At 40.2% G+C, this 22,111-nt stretch overlaps 1 protein-coding gene across 4 annotated transcripts in view; it reads right to left on the reverse strand.

Moving 5' to 3' along the window:
* Positions 1-22,111, reverse strand: part of CACNB4 (calcium voltage-gated channel auxiliary subunit beta 4) — a 292,085-nt gene that overhangs the window by 43,188 nt on the left and 226,786 nt on the right. For all 4 annotated transcript variants that reach the window (XM_004375382.1, XM_004375383.2, XM_004375381.2 and 1 more), the window contains 7 exons: positions 16,532-16,651; positions 14,572-14,694; positions 7,979-8,109; positions 4,617-4,693; positions 3,077-3,096; positions 2,776-2,856; positions 1,267-1,325 (listed from right to left, as the gene is read on the reverse strand). In XM_004375382.1, the coding sequence (XP_004375439.1) occupies positions 1,267-1,325; positions 2,776-2,856; positions 3,077-3,096; positions 4,617-4,693; positions 7,979-8,109; positions 14,572-14,694; positions 16,532-16,651 (611 nt within the window). The remainder of the gene's footprint in view (positions 1-1,266; positions 1,326-2,775; positions 2,857-3,076; positions 3,097-4,616; positions 4,694-7,978; positions 8,110-14,571; positions 14,695-16,531; positions 16,652-22,111) is intronic.

The following is a 22,111-nucleotide window of genomic DNA, read 5'->3' on the forward strand; positions in this document are numbered from 1 at the left end:
CAGCTAACTGGAGACATCACACTCATGGCCGTGGGCCCAAATGACAGATGGAGCAAACTTCCTGCCAGTCCTCTCATTCACCTTCCCCTGCAGCCCAGGAACACCTGCCTTGGGCTTTTAAATGAGCAACAATAAGCTTCCATTGTGTTTGAGTTATTATACACTTCTGGGTCTATTTTTTTTAAGGCAGCCTGGCCTATACTAACGTTGTTAGCAATACACATAGTGGCAATAAAGCATTCTGATTTCTTGAACCAAAACCTCAGTTGTTGGAACTAAAACTTCAATTCATTTTATTTGTATATAGTCCCAAAAATTAATAAATATTTTAACACAATTATCCGGAAGGTTTTTCTTTTCACAAATATGTACAATTTGCACTTAAAGCATTATCGTGTTTGCCTTTTTTTCCTTAAGATGCTATATTTATTAAAATCTATTTGAAGATTTTTTAAAATTTACAATTATTTGTAAATTTAAAGGGAGTAAATAGGATGCATTTACCCATACTTTTCAGTACACACTATTTAAGTTTCTTCATTTCTGATATGTCTTCAGGTAGTCTCATGGAATTATTTTTACATGCAATGCATTCTGCATTGTGAAGATCTTAGTACTTACTAATGAGTAAATCTGGATTTTTTACCATTTCTCTGCAAAACACAGAAACTTTTTTATAGATATTTTGGATCACAGTAGAATCCATACAAAATAGGCCAATAAAATAACAAGATTATTTTGAATATCTAAAATTAAGCATCCTAATAAGTGCTATTGCCTACAAAATAGTCTCTTTGGGAGGCTTATGACGAAAACATTTCTTGGACTCTTCTTCTGGAAGACGTTTAGCACATTATATTTATATCTTCATATAACACACACACATAATTCCCAAATGATATCATCCAGTTTGACCAGCCAGCCACCATATTCATCAGAAATATCCTAGATTTTAATTAATATCTTCCATAAGAACCAGTTTGGTATGAATTCATTAGTATAATACATAAGAAAATAAATTAAAGACAAACACATACATTTATAAAACATACGGATTATTTTCCTTCTCAAGGTCCTTTTTCTTTAGGGATTCAGTTCTGTATTTCATACTTTTCAGAGCTATTACATTTTATTCTTCCCTGAATACTAAGTTAACCTTTCATTACAAAACTTCTGCAATCACTAGAGACATAGATCTACAAATCAATTCATCATACATGTTCAGTTACAGGAAAATAAAAATACAAAAACATCTATTTGTCTCACCTCCCATCAAACCTGTGCTTCAGGAAATCAAAGAGGGCTTTCTGCATCATGTCTGTTACCTTTGCAGAGGTGAGAAAAAAAGAATGAGGCAAACACACGCAGAGAGAGAAAGAAGTCAAAAGTGAGAGAAGTGGAAGGTAAGGCCACTCTGACTGAGCTCAGACCAGCTGGCCCCTAGAGATCTGTTATCTTGGAAAGTATTTTTCATGCTTAACCATTTGCAGGTACTAATTTTTTTCCTTTTGGTTCTCCGCCAGGGTGAGGACTGAACCAGCAGAGTTCACTAGACCCCAGGTAAACTCTCTTCCCTCTTCATTTACTAGGGGTTTGACTGCTGCCAGGAGACAATAGGCTGGCTTTGTGCCCAGATGCTGGTGTCCTTGGCATGCCCAAGCTGTGCTTGCCTCCAGTGAGGAGCAGCTAGAGACCCAGGCCAGCCCTCAGCAGTCCTGTTAGTCTGTGCATTTTGGTGGAAATTCTCCATGCCCAGGGCTGGATTTGTGTAGACCACTCTACTGCCAATCCCGCTGACATTCCCAACTCAGAGAGAGAAAGAAAGACGGAGAGAGAGAGAGAGAGAGGATTCTTAGATCTGCCTCCTTAAAGAGATTTGTAAATTCATTCAACAAATATGTACTGGGTGTCTACTATGTACCAGGCATTGTCTTAGCTCAGTGGGCACACTGGAAGTTGCCACCTTTAGATTTTAACATTGTTCCCCACTATTTTCATCTATGCTAACACAAAATCAAAATGACAGCATCTGTAAGACATCTATCCCTACCCTTCTCCTTGTTATATGGCATTGTTTAATTAATCTCCAGAGAAGTTTACTAACATTTTTTGTATGTGTTTTCTGTGTGACCTTTAAAATAAATGAAGAGAGAAATACTTGATGGCATATGCTGTGGTCTTGAGTGCCCAGCAAGGTGGAATTTGATGGTGCTTCGAGAGGGTTTGGAGCCCTGGTGGCGCAGAGTTAAGAGCTACAGCTGCTAACCAAAAGGTTGGCAGTTCAAATCCACCAGCTGCTCCTTGGAAACCCTATGGGGCAGTTCTACTCTGTCCCACAGGGTAGCTATGAGATGGAATCAACTCCACAGCAATGGGTTTGGTTTTTTTTTTTGAGAGGGTTTAGGTTTGCTGGCACATTGTCGATAATGTTTCTTTGTGCTGTTCATTCTCTATTATTCCTAGTAATATTGGGAACAGTTGAGACAAATACTGCCCTTTTCTTTAAATTTAATGTAGAGCAAATCTTTGACTAGACTGCCCATTGTATATGTTTTGAGGGAGCTATTTCTAAACAATGTGATGCATAAAAGATGAAACGCGTGCAAGACAAGGAAGAAAGAGCAAAGGGGCCTCATAAGCCCCACACTGCACCACCCACCTCCATATCCTGAGACTTGGCACCTATAAGTAAACAGACCCTGCAGGAGCAAGTGCCACATGACTGTCCCTGAGTTCTTGATCAAGAACTGAAGAGTAACAGACTGATATTTGTACCTCATAACCCTTCAGTGACGGCCCCACTAACACCACTGGACGCATTGATGGCACAACGTCGTAAGGAGGAATGTGCTCCGTCTGAAAAAGATGATTCAATATGCATGACAAGGCGAGGATAAACACCTCTTCAATAGACACAACATTCATAATTCTCAGGTCAAACAATAAATGATTTCTGCAACTCCCCACTGAGGAGGCTCACCCCTCATTTTATAGCCATTTGAGTCACAAAATGAGCTCTGCAGGCATGTATATACAGGCACCTAAACAGTAGATTTAAAAAGGAAACACAACTTACCACTTTTTGCTTCTGTTTTGCTAAAAGACAACAATGAGAGCCATATCAAAATACATAATCTCAGTAAATGATAGTACATGATCTTAAAAGATGGAAGAATGTACCAGTTGGTCCCTATAACTCTCCAAGTCATTTCTCTAGCACCCACTTTGTATTATTTAATTCTTTATATGTCAATTTTGAAGGCATATGAAAAAGGAGACAGCGTCTACCCTGCATGCATGTTCTTATGTTCTGACTTCTGGTTGCGTGGGGATGGTGGACAAGTGTTCATTACAACGCTAGAAATTTGTGGTTAGTCATTAGCTATGGGTCATCTGCATACTAGACACAGCATACAATGTGTCTGAGAACAATTTGGACAAGTGCAATTTGGTAAAAAGAAACTTAGAATAACAATTGGGCAAAAGTGGTTATCATCCCCTTCACTGGTTATTTTTGGATTTATAACTTTGGTGAACCATTAGATAATTTTATAATCCTTTATATATGTATGTATTTTTTTCCATTTTCCACAATATTGGCACATTTTTCCTACTATGTTGTTTTTAAATTTCAAATAAATTTATAACCAGCTATTCCTGTTCTTTCCTGCTTATAATAGTGGAAAAGCTGGAATAACTCAAATGTCCAACAAATGGGGATTGGGCAAAATATACTAAATATCTGATTAAGGTGGTCTTGTGGTCATCCAAACAGGTCCAGTCCACTTAGGGCCAACCCAGAGGCCTAGTTTGGTTTAGAGCCCTAGAAATCAGGAGGGACTCTTGTGAACAAAGTACCAGATACTCAGGACTGTTCTAGAACCAATTCAGTTTTCTGCAGATATGGGCAGCCAGAATGGATTCTTGGACTTGTCCTTCTGAATTGTGAATACCAGATGGCCTACTCCAGTACCAGCTCTGGGCCAGAATGAAATTAGTCTATGGCAGTCAGGGAATGTGACAGAAAAAAATTCCTGCTTGAATACCTCCATAATTTCCAAGCACACAACAGTTTCCTCCTCGTGCCACCCCTGTCCCTCATTACCATTAACTTCAGGGCTCAGTTGTCTGCTGTCCAAGTAAAAATGAGGTCACGTGGGCTGTACCTCACCCTACACTTTAGCCCTCCCAATCTCGATGGGCCAGACTGTACCAACATATCCTTAATGTTCACATGGAGACTAGAACAGAGCATTTTCATGAGAGTCTACAACTTTTAATTTCTTTTTTTAAATTGGCCCTTTCAGTCTTCAAGTCTAATGGGTTCTTGGGTGAAATAATGAACTTGTTTTAAATTGGTTTACACAATAGGAAGTTACTGACTTCAGGGGGTAAATAATATTTTCAAAATTATGTTATAATGATCTGAATTTTTAGTACCTTTTAAATCAAATCAAATTAAAATAGAAAGAAAATAAGCAATATAATATTAAATAGGAGAATCTTTAAATGAAGCCTTTAAATTGCTTCTAAGTTAGCAAAAATACTTTCATTTACACTAAAAAATTAAGAAAGGAGTACATCCCATTAAAAAGAGTTTTAACTAAAATCCTCACCTGTTGATGTAGGTGTTGCTCTAAACGTCCCTGACACCATTTCTCCAAGACTTGAAGAAGAATTTCCACTTGACTTCCTAGGATATAGACAAGGAACTTAAACTCATTTCCCAGATTCCTTCAACATAGAACTTGGGAGTACAAAGTTTTCTTTGGCCTTAATCCTACTGTGATGGTTAAGGTTGTGCATCGTCTTAGCAGGGCCATGATTCTCAGTAGTTTTGGCAGTTATGTAAGATGAAATTTGGCAGTTATGTAACAATGCAGTTATCCTCTATGATGTGATCTGATGTGATCAGCCAATCAGTTGTAAGGGGAGTTTCCTTGGGAGTGTGGCCTCCATCCAATATATGTACGGATGTTCTGGCAAAGTTCGCTTGCTTGCTCTGGATCCTGCATTCGGCTTGTCATCATCTGACCTCGGGTTCTTGGGACGTGAGCCAGTGGCCTGCCATACTGCCTTCGATCTTGGGATTCGTCAGTCTCCGCAGCCTGTGAGCCAGCAGCCTGCCATCTTACCTGCCAATCTTGGGTTTGTCAGTCCCTGCAGCTATGTGAGTCAGGAGAAGCCTCCAGCCTGATGCCTGACCCATGGACTTGGACTTGGACTTGGCATTTCTACAACTGCATGAGCCATTTCCTTGCAACAGATCTCTCTCTATATATATGTATACGCTTCACTGGTTTTGTTTGTCTAGTGAACCCAGTCAGGACACTTACTACATAATTCAAAACATACCAAGTCCTGCTATAGAGAAGAACTTCAAGAATCTGTCCAAGTGCTTTCTTTGACCTCATTTCTCAGAGAAAGTGGGGAACTAAGTGGGACCTGGAAATATTTTGCAAAAGTGTGTATCCTAGTATTCGATACAGAAATTAGGCACAAGAAACACTGGCAGAGATGTACTTGTGAACTTCTCATTTAGTTAACACCAGTCACCAGTATGCCGATCAGATGTCAAACACCGCTCAAAACAAACAGTAAGACCTAGAGGAACCATTTCTTCTTAAAAGTAATTATGTGGGGGTCAGAATGAAGAATCAACAGTAAGGAATCGTTCACAAGTAATTTATCCCAAAATGGAAGATAATCTGTACTGGTCTCCTCTTACGTGCTTTGGAAGCTTTCCTGGAGCCCACAGAAGCCCTCGGGGAGCCCACCTTCCTACTTATCTAGTGTTCCCCCCTCCCCCTACTTCTTAGTGCTTAAGAATATGGTCCCTAGAGTCAGAAAAATCTGATTTCTATCTCTGACCTTTCCACTTACTAGTGGTGGAACCTTGGCATGGTAAAACATGTTTGAGCCTTAGTCCCCATCTATAGAAGTAGACAGAACTTATACCTCATCCATAGTTGGTATGAAGCTAAAATAAGATGATGTCTCTGAGCTCCTGGCTTTATCATGTGTCTGCCACAGTGAGGTTTTAGTTCAAATTTTTATAATAATATTAAGAAATAACAATAATAACAATAAAACAACTTTGGCATAATAATAATAATTTACTTATTCTTTTACTCAGTGAATATTTATTGAGTACCTATTGTTTTAGAAGCTACGGATATAACAGTGGGGAAGAAAAGACAAAATCCCTTCCCTTATAGAGTCACATTCTAATGGGAGCTATCAATACGAAGTAAAACAAATAGGTAAATACATAGTATTTCTGATAGTAGTAAGTGCAACAGAGAAAACAAACTCAGGAAAGGAATAGACAGTACAGGGAAGGGTAAGCAAACTTTGAAACAGGGTGATATTTAACAAAGATCTGAAGCAGACAATGGGATAATTTGGTAGACATGGTAGATTTGATGAATTTGGTGAGGGAAAGGCTTGCAGATAAGAGGAAATGGCAAGAGGCAGGAACATATGTTCCCAATGTGTTCAAGAACTGGCAAGGGAGACAGAGTCCAGAGAACAGGGAATAAGAGTCATTAATAACTAATGATGGTATAAGCAAGGAGACTTGGTGGTGCAAGGGTTAAGTGCTCAGCTGTCAACTGAAAAGTTGGCCGTTTGAACCTACCCAACATTTCTGTGGAAGAAAGACCTGGCGATCCACTTCCATAAAGATTACAGCCAAGAAAACCCATAGGATGGTTCTACTCTGTCATATAGGGTCATTATGAGTTGGAATTGACTTGACAGCCCTCAACAACAACAATAATGGTACAGGCATATTACATACTAAAAAAGATTGATAATTAAAAGTGGGGCTAACTGTACTTTGGTGACCACCTGTATTGAAAAGTTTCCCATTATAACAAAGGCAAACGGGCCCCTAAAGTACAGAGTTTCTGAAACAGAAAAGCGTCCAACAGAAAAAGGAAGCTAAGGGAAGAGAGAAATTACTGCTTTTATTTTATTTCAAAAATCATAACACATCAAATTCAATGCTTCAGTGCAGGCTGCGACAGAATATATGCAGGGTCAGTATGATTCTAATTTCTCCTCTCTCGAGCTTTGCTTTTACAGGCAGACCCTGGGTTATGAACATCAGACTTATGGATAACTAGTACTTGCCTTTTAATGTTATGTAAATTTGCCCTCACTTTGAAACAACTGAACCAGCCCCTGCTTGACTGAAACAACCCCTACTCGCAGGAAATGCTTCATCACAATCATCTTCACTTGCTGCATGTGCAGCTTTTAAATCATTGAAAAGGCTTTGAGCCGTTTCTTGCACTAAAATAAGGCTAATTAAGAACCATATGCACCTGTTCTGACTTACCTACAAATTAGACTTAAAGACACAGTTAGGAACAGACCTTGTTCGTAACCTGGGATCTGCCTCTACTCCAGGGACCTTTAAATACCTGCATGCTGAAATCTCTGTAGCTACTTTATTAGTTCACTAGAGGCTGGTTCATCCTAAACTGAACAGAGTCTTCACCCCATTACCAGGAAATGTAATGCTGCAAAAAGCCCTGGGTGGAGAAGGTGACGCTAGTACAGGGACCTGCGTTCACCATCACATTCCATGATGAACAGATAGAGAGTCTCTGAAAGCTAAACGAGAGGAGCAGGATGCCTGGTCAGTTCAGGCTTCCAACTATTGTTCCAGGAAAGGATGCTCTATATAACTCTCAGGAAGGAAAGCTTGGTTCCAAGGAGGGTTTACTGAGGTCACAGAAAATAGTCTTAATTGTGGAATTCTTGTTGATTCCAATGGTGTTAGGCTTCAGCATGCAAACGGGGATAATGAAATATCTGAAACCCTTCTTGTTGATTTCAGGAACTCCATGTACTCAGCAAAGTATCTTTTAGTTTGAAAGCATACATTTTTAACCTGATAAGTAAACTTAAAAATATGAGCTAATTTTCCTGGAGAGGAAAAGAGATAATAGAAAAGAAGAAACCTTACCCTCCGTGAAAACGTCCTCTTTTTTGTTCTTGCTGAATCCGAATGTTCTCCAGTCTAAGCGGACTTGGGATGAAGCCAATCTCACAGCCCTCTTTCACCAGCCTTCCTATCCACCAATCATTGTTATATTTCTGGAATGCAGAAATAAAACAGCTCTCAACAGTAATTAACTTATCTTCACTTTCCATTAATTAATTTTTGGAGACTAGGAGATCCGAGCACTATATATATCATGGTATGTTATGTGTTATGTTTTATATTATGCTATGCTGTACTATACTATTAAGGTCAACTCTACTTTGAGGAGGCAGCTCTTCCCCAGTCATCTTTTCAGTGGCTTCCAACCCGAGGGGCTCATCTTCCGGCACTATATCAGACAATGTTCTGCTGCTATTCACAAGGTTTTCACTGGCTAATTTTTTTCAGAATAGACCGCTAGGTCCTTCTTCCTAGTTTGTCTTAGTCTGGAAGATCAGCTGAAACCCATTTGCCATGGGTGACCCTGCTGGTATTTGAATACTGGTGGCATAGTTTCCAGCATCACAGCAACACGCAAACCCCCACAGTATGACAAACTGATAGATGCGTGGGGGTACTATACTATATTATATATTTTAGGGCCTCTGTGAGGGTTTCACAGACTAAAGAAGGGGTCTGCAAGCTTTTTCTGTAAAGACCTAGATAGCAAATGTTTTAGGCTTTGTGAGTCATACAGTTTCAACTGCAACTACTCAAATCTGCCTTTGTAGTACAAAAGTAGCTCTAAATAATGTGCAAACAAATGAGTGTGGCTGTGTTTCAATACAATGATTTTTCCAAAAACAAAAAAAAAAGTGGTTGGCTAGATTTCGCCTGTGAGCTACAGTATGTCAACCTCTGGGCTAAAGTCAGGTCCTAATCTTTGCATTTCTTGGTCATTGTCAAGAAGTCCTAACCAGTTCTTTAGGAACAGGTTTTATAAGGGCAAGTATGTATAGATGTAACTGAAACTCTAGAAGACAAGACAAACATGCCTCAGATGGAACACATGCATAGTCTGTCATTTGACAAAAGCTTTCAGGCAAAAATTCCATGATACTGTACATTCACTGGGGAGGAGCCATAATCTTCCAAATAGAGGTTTGCAAATTAAGGTTCATCTTACTACCTAAAGAAAGAGAAGCCTACTCTTACAAAGTCTAAGCATACTGCATATTTGTATGTGGAATTTCTGAGATAATCTCCATGCGGCCTGAAGCTCAACAGTAACTCCAATATTTCCATTCTAAATAAAGTTCCATGACATGTAAACTCAGGAAACAAGTCCCACAAGGGCTTCAGCCAATGCAGAGTGAAACTCTGTCAACGTGGCCTTATTGGATGGGTCAGCAAAACTGCATTTGTAATTCTAGATATGCTGAATCCTTCAGCAGAAAGCGATTTATCCCAAGCCACCTGTCCTTCAAGAGGAGGTTTTAGCTAGGTCATTTCTAGAAAACAGCTATCAGTCTTACTGTTTAAATCCTTGTGTAAACCCACCCAAGATGATCTCCAAAACTTCCTTTTTTGCTTTATCAGCATTGGCCAGATAACTCTCTCTCTACTACAGATATATATATATATAAACCCAAGCCCATTGCCATTGAGCCAATTCCAACTCCCAGCGACCCTATAGGACAGAGTAGAACTGCCCTATAGATAAACATAATTTATTTTTCACAGAGTAACAACTATATGTAGTGTATTTTGCTTAGCTCAGAAAAAAAAGGTGGTAAATGGCGGAATTTATATGTATATGGCACTGACACACTGTAAAGCAGGGATGGATGAATGGTTTCATTGCACCATCACAGCAAGAAATTCTGCGTAGACTTAATGGTTTGATTGAAACTGGAGGGACCCTGGAAGACATGGCCCCCAGACTCTCTGTTAGCCCAAAACTAAAACCATTCCTGGGGCCAAATCTTCAGACAAAGATTAGACTGGACTATGGGACTTAAAATGATACTTGTGAAGAGTATGCTTTTAGCTCAAGTAGAATGAGACTAAATGGAAGCTCCTGTCCAGAGTGAGATGAGAAGGCAGAGAGGGTCAGGAGCTGGTTGAATGGACACAGGAAATCCGAGGTGGAAAGGAGGAGTGTGCTGTCACAGTATAGGGAGAGCAACTAGGGTCACATAACATATGTATAAATTTTTGTATGAGAGACTAACTTGAATTGTAAACTTTCAATTAAAGCACAATAAATAAATAGGAATAAATAAATAAATACATAAAAAAGAAATTCTGAGTAATTTTGAACCCACAGTCTCAAACTGAAAAGAAAAACGATATGGTTTAGGGATTTGGCCTTTATTATGCACACAGCTCCTACACAAGGTGCAAGGTGTGGAACTCCTTTGTGGTAAACAATTTTTGGCCTTTGGTCCTGGTTCCTAATGCCAATGAGTAGGGGCTGACCAGACCTAGAGGAACCACCTGAAGGCCCAACACTTACTAAGCTTCAGGAGGCATGATGACTGGCCAAGTGGTGAGGCCAATAAAGGCCCTGGAAAACAGACGATCAGTGGAGCTTCCTGGCTGATGAAAGTGCACATCTGCTCTCGGGAGGGTAAGCACATCCCCTGGGGACATGGAAACTCTGAGCCGAGACCACTCCTGGATTTTGCTCATGTGTTTGTATCCTTTTTCTGCTAGATTAAAGATAACCCTTTCCCTGGAGTTTGTGATTTGTTCCAACAGATTATTGGACCTAAGCAACAGAGAAGGGGCCAGGACACTGATCTAGCCCCATGTGAATGGCAATGAGAGAGAAAAGGGGCTGGCACCTGCTCAACCTAGCCCCAAGTGAATGGAGATGAGATAGAAAGGGCCGTACTGGCAGCTGGGGTCTGAACTGACCAGGCACGGGAAGCTGAGACTTCTACAGGTCACAGTTTGTGTGTGGAGTGGTAATTATTATTCACAACATATCTGGTGTCAGAGGTGGGTGATCTCAGCCTCCCTGCACTGAATCGATATAACTGGTGACTCTAGTGGGACTCCCTTGAGTGGTCTTGACTTTGCACAAGGCACGCAAGGAATGTCATATGAGACTGTGTTGAAGAAATGTAAGTTGACCTAATATAAAATCTTGAACAATCTAGGTCTCAGTTTTCCCCCATCTTTTATTTCAGGATAACAGGCCTAAGATAATAGTCCTGTTTATTTTGGAATTAACAAAAGGCAAGGGGACCCTTTTAAATCTTTGGTGCATAGGTCTGGAATTTAGATTTTACTGTTGTGGGAACAAAACATACCATGAGTCATAGATTCCTAGGGCTTAAGTTATTTTCTGAAATTAAGTTAGCCCACTGGAATACTAATTTATTAAATGGTACCGAAGTGACCTTAATAGGTCACAGGCTGGTGCAGTTAACATGCTCAGATGCTAACTGAAAGGTTGGAGGATCAAGTACACCCAGAGGCTCCTCGGAAGAAAGGTCTAGTGACCTACTTTCAAAAAAATCAGTCATTGAAAACTCTATGGAGCACAGTTCTACTCTGACACACATGGGGTCACCAAGAGTCTGAACTGACTCCATGGCAACTGTTTTTTTTTTAAGTGACCTTAAAGGGCTTCCTGAAATGGTTAATGCAACTTCTTAAATGTTTTAACTTAGTTTTAGGAAGAGATGAAGCACAGTGAGACTCTGACTCAGCGTGAATGAAAGTCCTTTGAGTTTCTTGGGAGAAAGCCGTTATGCAAATTCAAGAGCTTAATTCACTCATCATTTGGCTTATGTGACAAGTCTAGCTGTAGCTCTTCACTGTGTTTAAGCTTTTTCGTTACTGAGAAAGTACTTAAAATGGTGTATAATAGATGATCTTCTAGGTGACAAATGAGAGGAAAGGCTACAATTGGATTATAGAAATGTGTTCATTTGCATTGCTGTTCCAAGAGCATGTGCCAGCTTTAGGGCAAGGTCACCTTAGTGTTGTTACAATCCTTCTCATTTTGATTTCCATAAAATAATTAGTGCTTTGTCTTTCGAAGATATTTTCTTATCTGATGTTTCAAGATCTGAAAGCAAGTGGCTCTAATCCACATAGGATTACTAGCTCAATATCATACATCAAACTGACAGACTAAAGAGAATGTCGCTGATCAACAAACACACAGATAAAAAAGCAACCAAGAGGACAAATATCGATGGAATGGAGAAGAGCAATAAGATACAAGGTTGGGACTTTCATACAAGTGAGTGTGCGTGTAATATGTAAGATCTTCTTTTACTTCTTAAAATGCTGCGTCTCCTTGGAAACTGGGTGTTTGCAAGTAATAAATATGCTTTGTCATTTTTTACAGGGATGGTGAGACAGAATCAACTTAACCATTCAGATGCCAGGGCACATGTTTCAGACCAAGGGTCCTTGTCTTCTAGGAAAATATGGCTCTTGAACACTTCAGAAAATTTCCTTGCATAAAGGAACAGTCTATAATTGTGGAATACTGGACTAGAGAAACCCTTTCATTCCTTTAAGGAACAAGCTCCAGTTGATGAGGAAAGAATAATAGAGTTATTGATAGATTAGTTACAAAGAAAGATCAGGCACTAATCTATTCAAGAAGGCAGACTGATACAAACAACTTATGGAAGAAAGGGAAGATGGTCAGATAAAGTAGGTTTTAAATACTCATTTTAAAATGTTAGCAGTTCTTGCAAATACAGGATCATATCAACTATAACACTTAGACTGGAGAATTAGAATAACCTGTATCTTGCAGACAAACTGTACTAACTCTTGCGCCTGCTCTATATTATGTTTAAAAAGCCACACACATATATAAGCATAGCTGAAAATATGTGGAAAATTATAACCCCTTTTCAGCATTTTAAGTATTTTTGCTTATGAATTTCTCTTCTTGCTCATCTCTAATCATCTCTTCCAGTGTCTGTTTCCCCCAAAAGGAACCTTTCACACCTCTCAGAAACAAAATCTGGCTATTTAAAAAATAAACAGAAAATTAATCTTCAGAAAAAACTAGGGGCTGCTAATTCTGCTCTGGTTTCTTCTCAAGCCTCTGATGATTTAAAATATAATTACATCACTAACTTCTCATAAAATGGCCTACAAGCTTATGCTTTAGGGAGTTGGCATGATGTTGCTAGGACCACATCTTGTGAATTTGATGAATCATCCTCGAAGCCAACGTGGTTCTGATAGCTAATGCAATATTACTGGTAGGCCAATAAAATAACACAATACATTAGACCAAAGAAGCATTTGGTTCTCGATTACAATTCACCCCATAGTTCTTGTTAATATATATATAGTAATAACTAGTCTACCGATGTGATTAAACATTGTTAATTAAAGAGAGGCATATCTCCCACAATATTGTACTATATGAAAATAACTGGAAAAGCTGCTTGTGATGTCCCCAGAACCCTTCTTTCCATGCATCCCTTGCAGATGAGCACTGCAGTTAAGGAAAAAAAAAAAAAAATCACACAACTGGACAGATGGGAGTAAGCTGGTTCTTCCACTCTCCCTAATAACTCTTCTGAACCTGTTTATTGTTCCTTAAACGTGCCTCTCCTCAAAGCCACTCACCTGGTATCATTAACTCATACATCATCGAGAAAGCAGAAGCCATCGAGCTGATGCTTTCTTAGCTTCTCATTCCCAATGCTCTGAGCTATCTGTGCCCGCGCTCATCTTTTTCCTTCACGGTACAATGAAGAAGTGTTCCTCTTCCCACCAAAGGTGTGCCACACCCCAGCCTTCCTGCACACTGAACCCCTCAGGCTTCACCACCTCAGTGTAGCTTTCCCTAGCCCCTGATCTTCCTCCTCCCCAGCTAGAAGGTCTCTCAGCTCTTTCTTTGCACTCCCACAATACTCATTCAATTTTTCTCTAATGGAACTTGCTATCCTGCGTTGAAACTGTGTACTTGTCTGTCTCTCCTATAAGAATCCAACGTAGTCTGCAGAGATGTCGTTTACCTCTGATCCCCCAATGCCAAGCACAATGTCTGACATGAAGTGGGACTTCAATATACCTAGGTTAAATAAGTTAAAGTATTAGATGTCACTATTCTACCTCTCAAGAGCTGGGAACTCAAGTCCTTCTATTTCCCAGAGTCCTTTGCCCTTTTCTCAGCTTTAACACTTTTCTTTAATAATTATACTCTCTAGTGTTGATGTCAATGCCAAAGTTCACAGGACTGTAGCCCAGATATCTATAATTATAAGACCCCTTATAAATGTTCCCTTTGGGGTGTGTGACATGCCACCAAACTCATGTTTCCTTAAGTTGGATCCATAGATCAATGGCTCTGCAGTCATCCAAGGTGATTAAAAGGTGACCAGAGGAATCACAAAACTGTCCTAAATCTTTATATCCTATGATGTTAATGGCTGGCCATAATCCAATGTTGCAAGTTTGTGATAATGCAAACAATGATTTCAGGCTTCTAAATTTTGGCCATAACAAATGGATTTGGAAGGCACAGCAAAGGTACCACGTTGGCAGCTCCTCAGGTCTCCTTTCTGTTTACTTTGGCTCCGAGCTGATTCCAGGCTTTGGCTTTTTGGCAGGTTAAGGGATGCGGTGTGTCCTACATTTACCTCTTTAATGTGTAGAAAGTCCTTGGCATCAAAGGAGATGGCCGTGCTTGGAACAGGCACATCCTCATCCAGGGCACCACAGTAGCTCACATTCGTCTTCACAGCAAATGCTACAGGTTTGGACTGGGGACAAAACCACGGAATAAGGAGCAAGGGAGGGAGAGAGAGGAGAATTTTCATACTGAAATGTAAGTAAGATAATAGTGCCAGGCAGTGAGGGAATTCACTTTCCAAAGAGGGATCTCAAACGGGTTTTACATCGTCAGGCAATATTGAGAAATCCGCAGAGATGACCCTGAAAATGATTCAGCCCTATCCATCTGACCATTTTTCTTCTTCTGTGTTACTTTCCAATACCCCAAATGAAGAATCAAGCCCTGAAGTACGGAGGGCGGGGGAGCTGGAGAGAGGAGGAGCATTTTGCTTTGTCTTCTAGTCATAAAAGCTACGTTTGTTATTTTAAATGGTAACAGATTCCCCTTGGGATACAGGAACTATGTGCTGGTCATAAAAAAAGGAAAGGGAGAGGAAAGAATAAGTATTTTTTAAATAGTCTTGAATCTGAAAACACGTGGGATCCCTCTTAACAGAATACCTTATCCTACCAGGAAAAAGAAAGGCCAGTCAGGCTTCAACCGAAAGAGCAGTCTCTTCTCACATGGTCCTTCTAGCTTACAAATTTGGTTCTGAAAGTATTTACAGAAACTCCTGCCCAGCAGTCCTCTTGGGCTGGGACAACCTTACAAGCGCTCAGCAAACCACAAGCCTAAGCTAATGGTGCTGCTGCTGACATTTGGGTGACACAAAACAGACTGAAAGAAAACTTTAAAGCAAAAATTAGCCACAAAGGAGACGTAATGCGTCCTACAGTTCATGGCTGCTTTGTTTCTGGCTCTTTCATCGTTCCTGGGAACATCTCTTGGGAGCAGGAGTGAAGTAAGACCCTAGTTGAGAATCTCACTGTTGTCCTTCCACGGGCAATACAAGAACCCCCTTCCACCAACCAAGCACAGATATTGAAGGCGCCGAAGCAAATGAAGACACTTCATTTACCTGCACCCATCTCCTCTTACTTCTCTTTTAATGACTTTACTGTAAAAATTGGAAAGGGAAGGAATTCAAGTCACTTTTTCTGAGCTTCAGTTTTTCTTCTAAAAATCAGATGACTGAATCAATATACCTTAGGAGTCTGTTGTGGATGGCAAGGAGGAAAAGCTGGCCATGACCCCTGTTTTATATTTTGCTATTGTGCATAAAAGTCCACTTGAAAAATGATGTCTGCGCTTAAAAAAAAAAAAAAAAAGCTGGAAAGACGTAGGATAAGAGATCTCTAGTGTCCCTTCCGGTCCTAACATTCAAATATGCTAATTTGTTTCTTGTTGCCTCCTGGCAGAGATTCCCATGGGGGTCTCTCCTTGTGGAATAACTGAACGTCTATTTTGACAATGGATTTTATTGCTCATCTTTGCTGCACTTTGCAGAGTTGTTCAAAGTTCAAAACTTCACATTGAACTTGAGTTGGAAGACTGAAACCAAAAGAGAAAAGTGGAGAGAGCAACAGGGAGATCCACAAAACAACAGGGAACATGCAGCCTGTAATAAAGGCTGATGTGACGGAGAACAACGGGCCAAGAACAAGTGGGGCAAGGGAGTACCCTAGGAGCCTCTCTGCCAACACATGGCAAGCTGGATATCGACTACAATTGCCAAGTTGGAAGACAACCAGTAATTCACCACCAAACCAAACACAAGAGGATAAAAGGTCAATGCCTCTGGAAAGGACCCTTGGATTGTTACTAACTACTCCTAGGGGTGAATGGACCTGGGAGCCTTGCAATCTGGTACCTTAACAGGATGATCATAAAATGATTATTCCAGAGAAATCTGAGGCAGGGCAAGCACAGTTGACACCTGCTAAGCAACATGTCACTTCTGAACCAAAGATGGGGAAGAAAGTCACCTTTGCTCTCTCAAGCTGGATAGCTGCTTGCTGCTCTCTCTCCTGCCGAATGGCTTCTCGGTCCTCCTCCAAAGAGACATCGGAGTCAGACGGCCTGCTTGTGTAGGAATCCGCTGAACCCTGGAAAGGAAAACATAAAGTAGTTTAAGTGAGGTGATGTGTAGCTTCTCAAGTTATCACATCCATAACAGTATCCTGGGGTGTGTTCTTTTCATTTGCATGGAATTTGATGCACATACCCTGTGCCTTATTGCATATATAAATTTAGATGGCAGAATACAGTTAAGCATCTGAAGGTAGCAATGTTGTGAAAGCAAATATTTTGACTAGATTAACTGCTAGAAAGTAAACTGCAATGAAAATTATGCAATACTTAGCCTCAATTCTTCTTGTTTTGTGCTATCTTTATATTAAGCCCATATTCATTTTGTGGAACTTAAATTTCATTCCATTCTCTCTCTGTGTACACATCTAAAGAAAAAAGAGAGTCAGTCTATTACAAGAGCTAAATCCTACCTGTCTTGGATTAAAGTCATCTACTTGTCCACGATTTCAACATAGCAAAGCAGTATTCTGCATTAGTAAAATGATTCTCCAGTTTCAAGGTCAACACTACTAGATTCACTAATAAAACTTAAATCATTATTCTACAGCAGCCCACAGTTAACTTGGCTAGTGTGGCCACAGAGCAGAAAAACAACCTTAAGGATGAAAACAAAGCTGTTCTCAGATGAAGACCATGCCTAGCAGGGCTATGTGAATGATGCTCAAGTCCAGCCTGACTGATGTGGCTGAGGGCCTGTGGGTGCCTGACATCACTTGGTGCTCCAGCCATAAGCAGAGATGAAAACCAGAGCAGCTAGTTAAAAAATAAAACCCCCCAAAAGCTAGAAGTTTGTCTTCTGGCTGCTAAAGGAACTTCATCCTTGCGATTTACTTAAGATGGCATCAGAAGTTGATATTTGCATAGACGGTGACATTTACACAGCAAAGGTAGTGATAGGACTACTATACTTGGGATGTTTCATAAATCATGCACAGGTTTTGAAAAGTGTAGACCTACCCATATAGCGGAGAACCTGCTATCCAGTGCAAAAAAAGAACTCTACGAAATGGATGACTGCTAAAACTGGCCTTTTGAAAGTCTTTCTAATCTTAGAAATGGTAGGGTTCGTTTATTTATACATTGGCTGTGAATTTGCTGCCTGTAAGGGGAAGCTTTGTCTCTGTTGAGGTCACCATTCTAGCTGGCGTGGTCTTTCTCGTCACAGAAGAATCCCAGAGCAGATTATTCCTGGAAGTTTACGTCTTATAACTGGGTAGTCTTTGATGTGTTTTAGCTCTGGTTCTGAGTTCTGTCTCTGAGATACACTCCTGAAAAACATTATGCAAGTTACTGGGTAACTCCAAGACTCAGTCTCCACGTCTGTAAAATGTGGACACTGCCTACTTCATAGGGTTGCTATGGGGATTAAATGGAATAAAATATAATAAACAGCTACTATTTATTGAGCCTTCATTATCTCACTGGCACTGGGCTAGATGCTTTGCACCCCTTATCTCAATGAGTCCTCCTAGTGGTGGCAGAGCTGGAATTCAAACCCAGTGAGTCCAGCGAGTCCAGGTTTAGAGCTGGCAGTTTCAAACCTTACCACAAGCTGCATTTGATGTTAAAATACTTCTCCTAGGACCTGACACATAATAGGTGCACAATGAGTGTCACCCTCACCCGTTTCCTAACGCTGATGTTTCTACATTGATACAAAGAATTATGAGATTCTCATCATTTTTCAGCTCACTTATTGTATGGAAAATAGCCCATCTTGAAATGTATCCATCTTTCTTATGATATTTATTGCCTACAAAATATACTGTAAATCTGATAACTCAATGTTTTCAAATGCTTTATGTAGCCCTTTTGATAGTGCCCTTTCCAGAGGAAAGGCATTTGTTAACCAAATTAGAACCAAAGTCCTCTGTGCAAATCTACTAAGGAAAAATATGGACCTACAGAATGGATAAATGCAGGGTGACTGCTGTTTTAGAGATGTATTCTTTTCTTAAAAAGAAAGCTAGCTTGAAATCCTTTAAAACAGAGAGTTCTCTCAGAACCCATCTGCTGCCCAGGTACACCTGTATAAAATCCAGAGGAAGAGAGAAAGGGAAGAACGTTTCTAAAACATATGTGGAAACAGTTTTGACTTGGTCTTGGGGAACGCTTTGCTGGAGGTGTGATGTGTGTGGTGGATCATCATGATAAAGTGTTGGATGGGCTGTTGTGAAGGTATTGGATCATGAAGTGATTATGATGCAGTATACGAGGAAGGAGCCAGTTGCCTTATTTTGATAACATGTGCAGGGGAAGGCTAATGACTACAGTTCACAAGAAAGCAAGCTGCCTGCTGGAGCAGTGAGTCAAACCGCTAAAATACACAATCCACAGCTGACACTAGGAGATGGCTAATTTCCTGAAACTACCCTAACAACTTTTCAAAACCTGGCATTCAATCATCTCTGAGCACACAAAGAAGTGTCTCAAGGACTCCTGCAAATGAACTTCATTTTGAAATGTGAACAAGATTGTGAGAATTTCAAAATTACTTAATAAGCTCTACTATTGCCAACGATGTAGAAGCAGAAGCTTCTGTTTACTTCCCTGTTTCTAAGAATATCGGTAGATGGAAAAATACTATGATAACCATTTTCATAATTACGGTGTTTTTTCTTCACAACATTGACTCTGGGGTTTTTTCAGTGTCATCTACATTTCTTTGAATGTAAAAATCATTGTTGGTGTCTCTCAAGGTCCTGGGGAAAGCAGAGGTCCAACACTGAGAGCCCTAATTTAGCCCATAGACATGTTCTGTTTGTCTGACACAGAATTGCTTTCTTGTTTTTATTTATTTTTGTCTTATTTTAATTAAACTGGTTGAAAGAGAGTATAGACATGTCCCAGAAGAAAAAAGAAAAGGATCTAGGTTATTTACAGAGGGAAGAGAAAGCAAGTCACAGTGAGGCTGGGAGGAGATGGCCTGGGCTTCAGTGAAGGAAGGACCTGAGAGGGGAAGGTGCAGGCAGGCTTGGTAAGACTGGAATCAGGTGAACAGGGATTACCCAGAGTCTGGTTAAACATTTAATAAACAGGAACAGCGAAATGGCAAGAAGGAAATAATGCTAGATGCTAACAGGACAAAACCAAAGATGTAAATTATATAATCCCTGGCCAAAGCTGGACATTGCAGCCCCGAAGGCTTTTCATTTTCCAGTATTCCATTTCATACAGTAGGTGAGGAGCGAGTTTCTCCACTTATCGAGTACTCCAAACTAGGACATTAACCTATATGCAAGAAGCATGACAGTGGCTAGTTCTGCAAAAGTTCCTAAGCAGACACCATTGCAAGTCACATCTTGGAGTCTCCGATGAACCAACTAAATTGGAAAAAAAAATCAAAACAAACAAAAATAATTGGCTGCAAGCCTCTTCGCGTGTGTGTGTGTATAAAAAATATATAGACACACAGAAAGAGAGAGAGAGAGAGTGAGCACCCTGGTGGCGCAACAGTTAAGCACTCGGCTGCTAACTGAAAGGCTGGCAGTTGGAAAACACTCAGAGGCTCCGCAGGGGAAAGACCTGGCGATTTGCTTCCACAAAGATTACAGCCAAGAAAACCCTATGGGGCAGTTCTATTCTCTCACATGGGGTTGCTATGAGTTGGAATAGATTCAACGGCACCCACAACACACGTGTTTATGTTTGTGTGTGTAATTTTAAGGGCCATAAAAGAACGCATCCTAGTGAACATGCACAGAAACACGTCTTCCCATTAAAATAAAACCCATACTCTTTTTTTCTTCTTGTCTTCAAAATTGAAAACAGATTCCAGCCACATACCTTCTGTGAATCTTCTTGAGAACAAAATACAAAATGCTGGTGGAAACACTGGAAAATCAGTTCAGTCTTATCTCCTGGGAGAAGGAAAGTGATCTCAAGTCAAACAACAGACGGGCTTCCTCTCATTCCCAGGGAGAGAGAGTCATGATGTAGGTAGGAGAGAGGCCATGAACTTCAGGACCAGACCATGTTGGGTTGACAGTGTCTCAAGTTATTCAGAGCTGTAGATCTTTGGCATGTTGTTTATTTATTTATTTATTAGCTGTAGATACATTTATTATTAGGAACAAAGATTTCAGTCAGGGAAAGTAGTCATTTAAAATGCTCATTAGGCTCATAAATTAAATTTTTGTAAGTTAAGCACATGAGGACGTGAACTTTCAGGAAAATAGATAGGACTTGAAATCCAAAACTATCCAAGCGACCACCTGTTTCATTTTATTTTCACTTAATAGTGTTGTTTGTTTGTTTGTTTTTTTTACTTGTGTTTTAGGTGAAAGTTTACAGCTCAAGTTAGTTTCTCAAACAAAAATTTATACACACATCGTTATGTGACCCTAGTTGCTATCCCTATAATGTGACAGCACACTCCCCCTTTCCACCCTAGATTTCTCATGTCCATTCAACCAGCTCCTATCCCCTTCTGCCTTCTCGTCTCGCCTTAGGACAGGAGCTATCCATGTAGTCTCGTGTATCCATTTGAACTAAAAAGCACACTCTTCACGAGTATCATTTTATGTTTTGTAGTCTAGTCTATTCTTTGTCTGAAGAGTTGGCTTTGGGACTGGTTTTAGTTCTGGGTTAACAGAGTCTCAGAGCCATGCCTTCTGGGGTTCCTCTAGTCTCAGTCAGACCATGAAGTGTGGTCTTTTTATGTCAATTTGGGTTCTGCACCCCACTTTTCTCCGGCTCCATCAGGGACTCTCAATTGCTTTCCCCATCAGGGCAGTCATTGGTGGTAGCCGGGCACCATCTAGTTCTTCTGGTCTCAGGCTGATGAAGTCTCTGGTTTATGTGGCCCTTTTGTTTCTTGAGCTAATACTTTCCTTGTGTCTTTGGTGTTCTTCATTCTCCTTTGCTCCAGGTGGGTTGGGACAAATTGACGCATCTTAGATGACTGCTTGCTAGCTTGTAAGACCCCAGATGCCACTCACTAAAGTGGGATGCAAAACATTTTCTTAATAAACTTTGCTATGCCAATTGACCTAAATGTCCCCTGAAACCATGGTTCCCAGATCCCTGCCCCTGCTACTCCCTCAGAGTGCTTTGATTGTGTTCAGGAAAATTCTTGGCTTTGGTTTAGTCCTGTTGTGCTGACTTTCCCTGTATTGTGTGTTGTCCTTCCTTCACCTAAGATAAATCTTGTCTACTATCTAGTTAGTGAATTCCTCTCTCCCTCCTTCCCGACCCTCGTAACCATCAAAGAATGTTTTCTTCTGTGTTTAAACCTTTTCTTGAGTTCTTGTAATAGTGGTCTTATACAATATTTGTCCTTTTGCAACTGACTAATTTTACTCAGCATAATGCCTTCCAGATTCATCTATGTTACAAGATGTTTCACAGATTCACTGATTTTCTTTATCATTGCATAGTATTCCATTGTGTGAATATACCATAATTTGTTTATCCATTTGTCCATTGATGGGCACCTAGGTTGTTTCCATCTTTTTGCTATTGTGAACAGTGCT

The sequence above is a fragment of the Trichechus manatus genome, unplaced genomic scaffold (genome assembly GCF_000243295.1).
Source record: "Trichechus manatus latirostris isolate Lorelei unplaced genomic scaffold, TriManLat1.0 scaffold00036, whole genome shotgun sequence".
In the NCBI taxonomy this organism is placed as follows: Eukaryota; Metazoa; Chordata; class Mammalia; order Sirenia; family Trichechidae; genus Trichechus; species Trichechus manatus.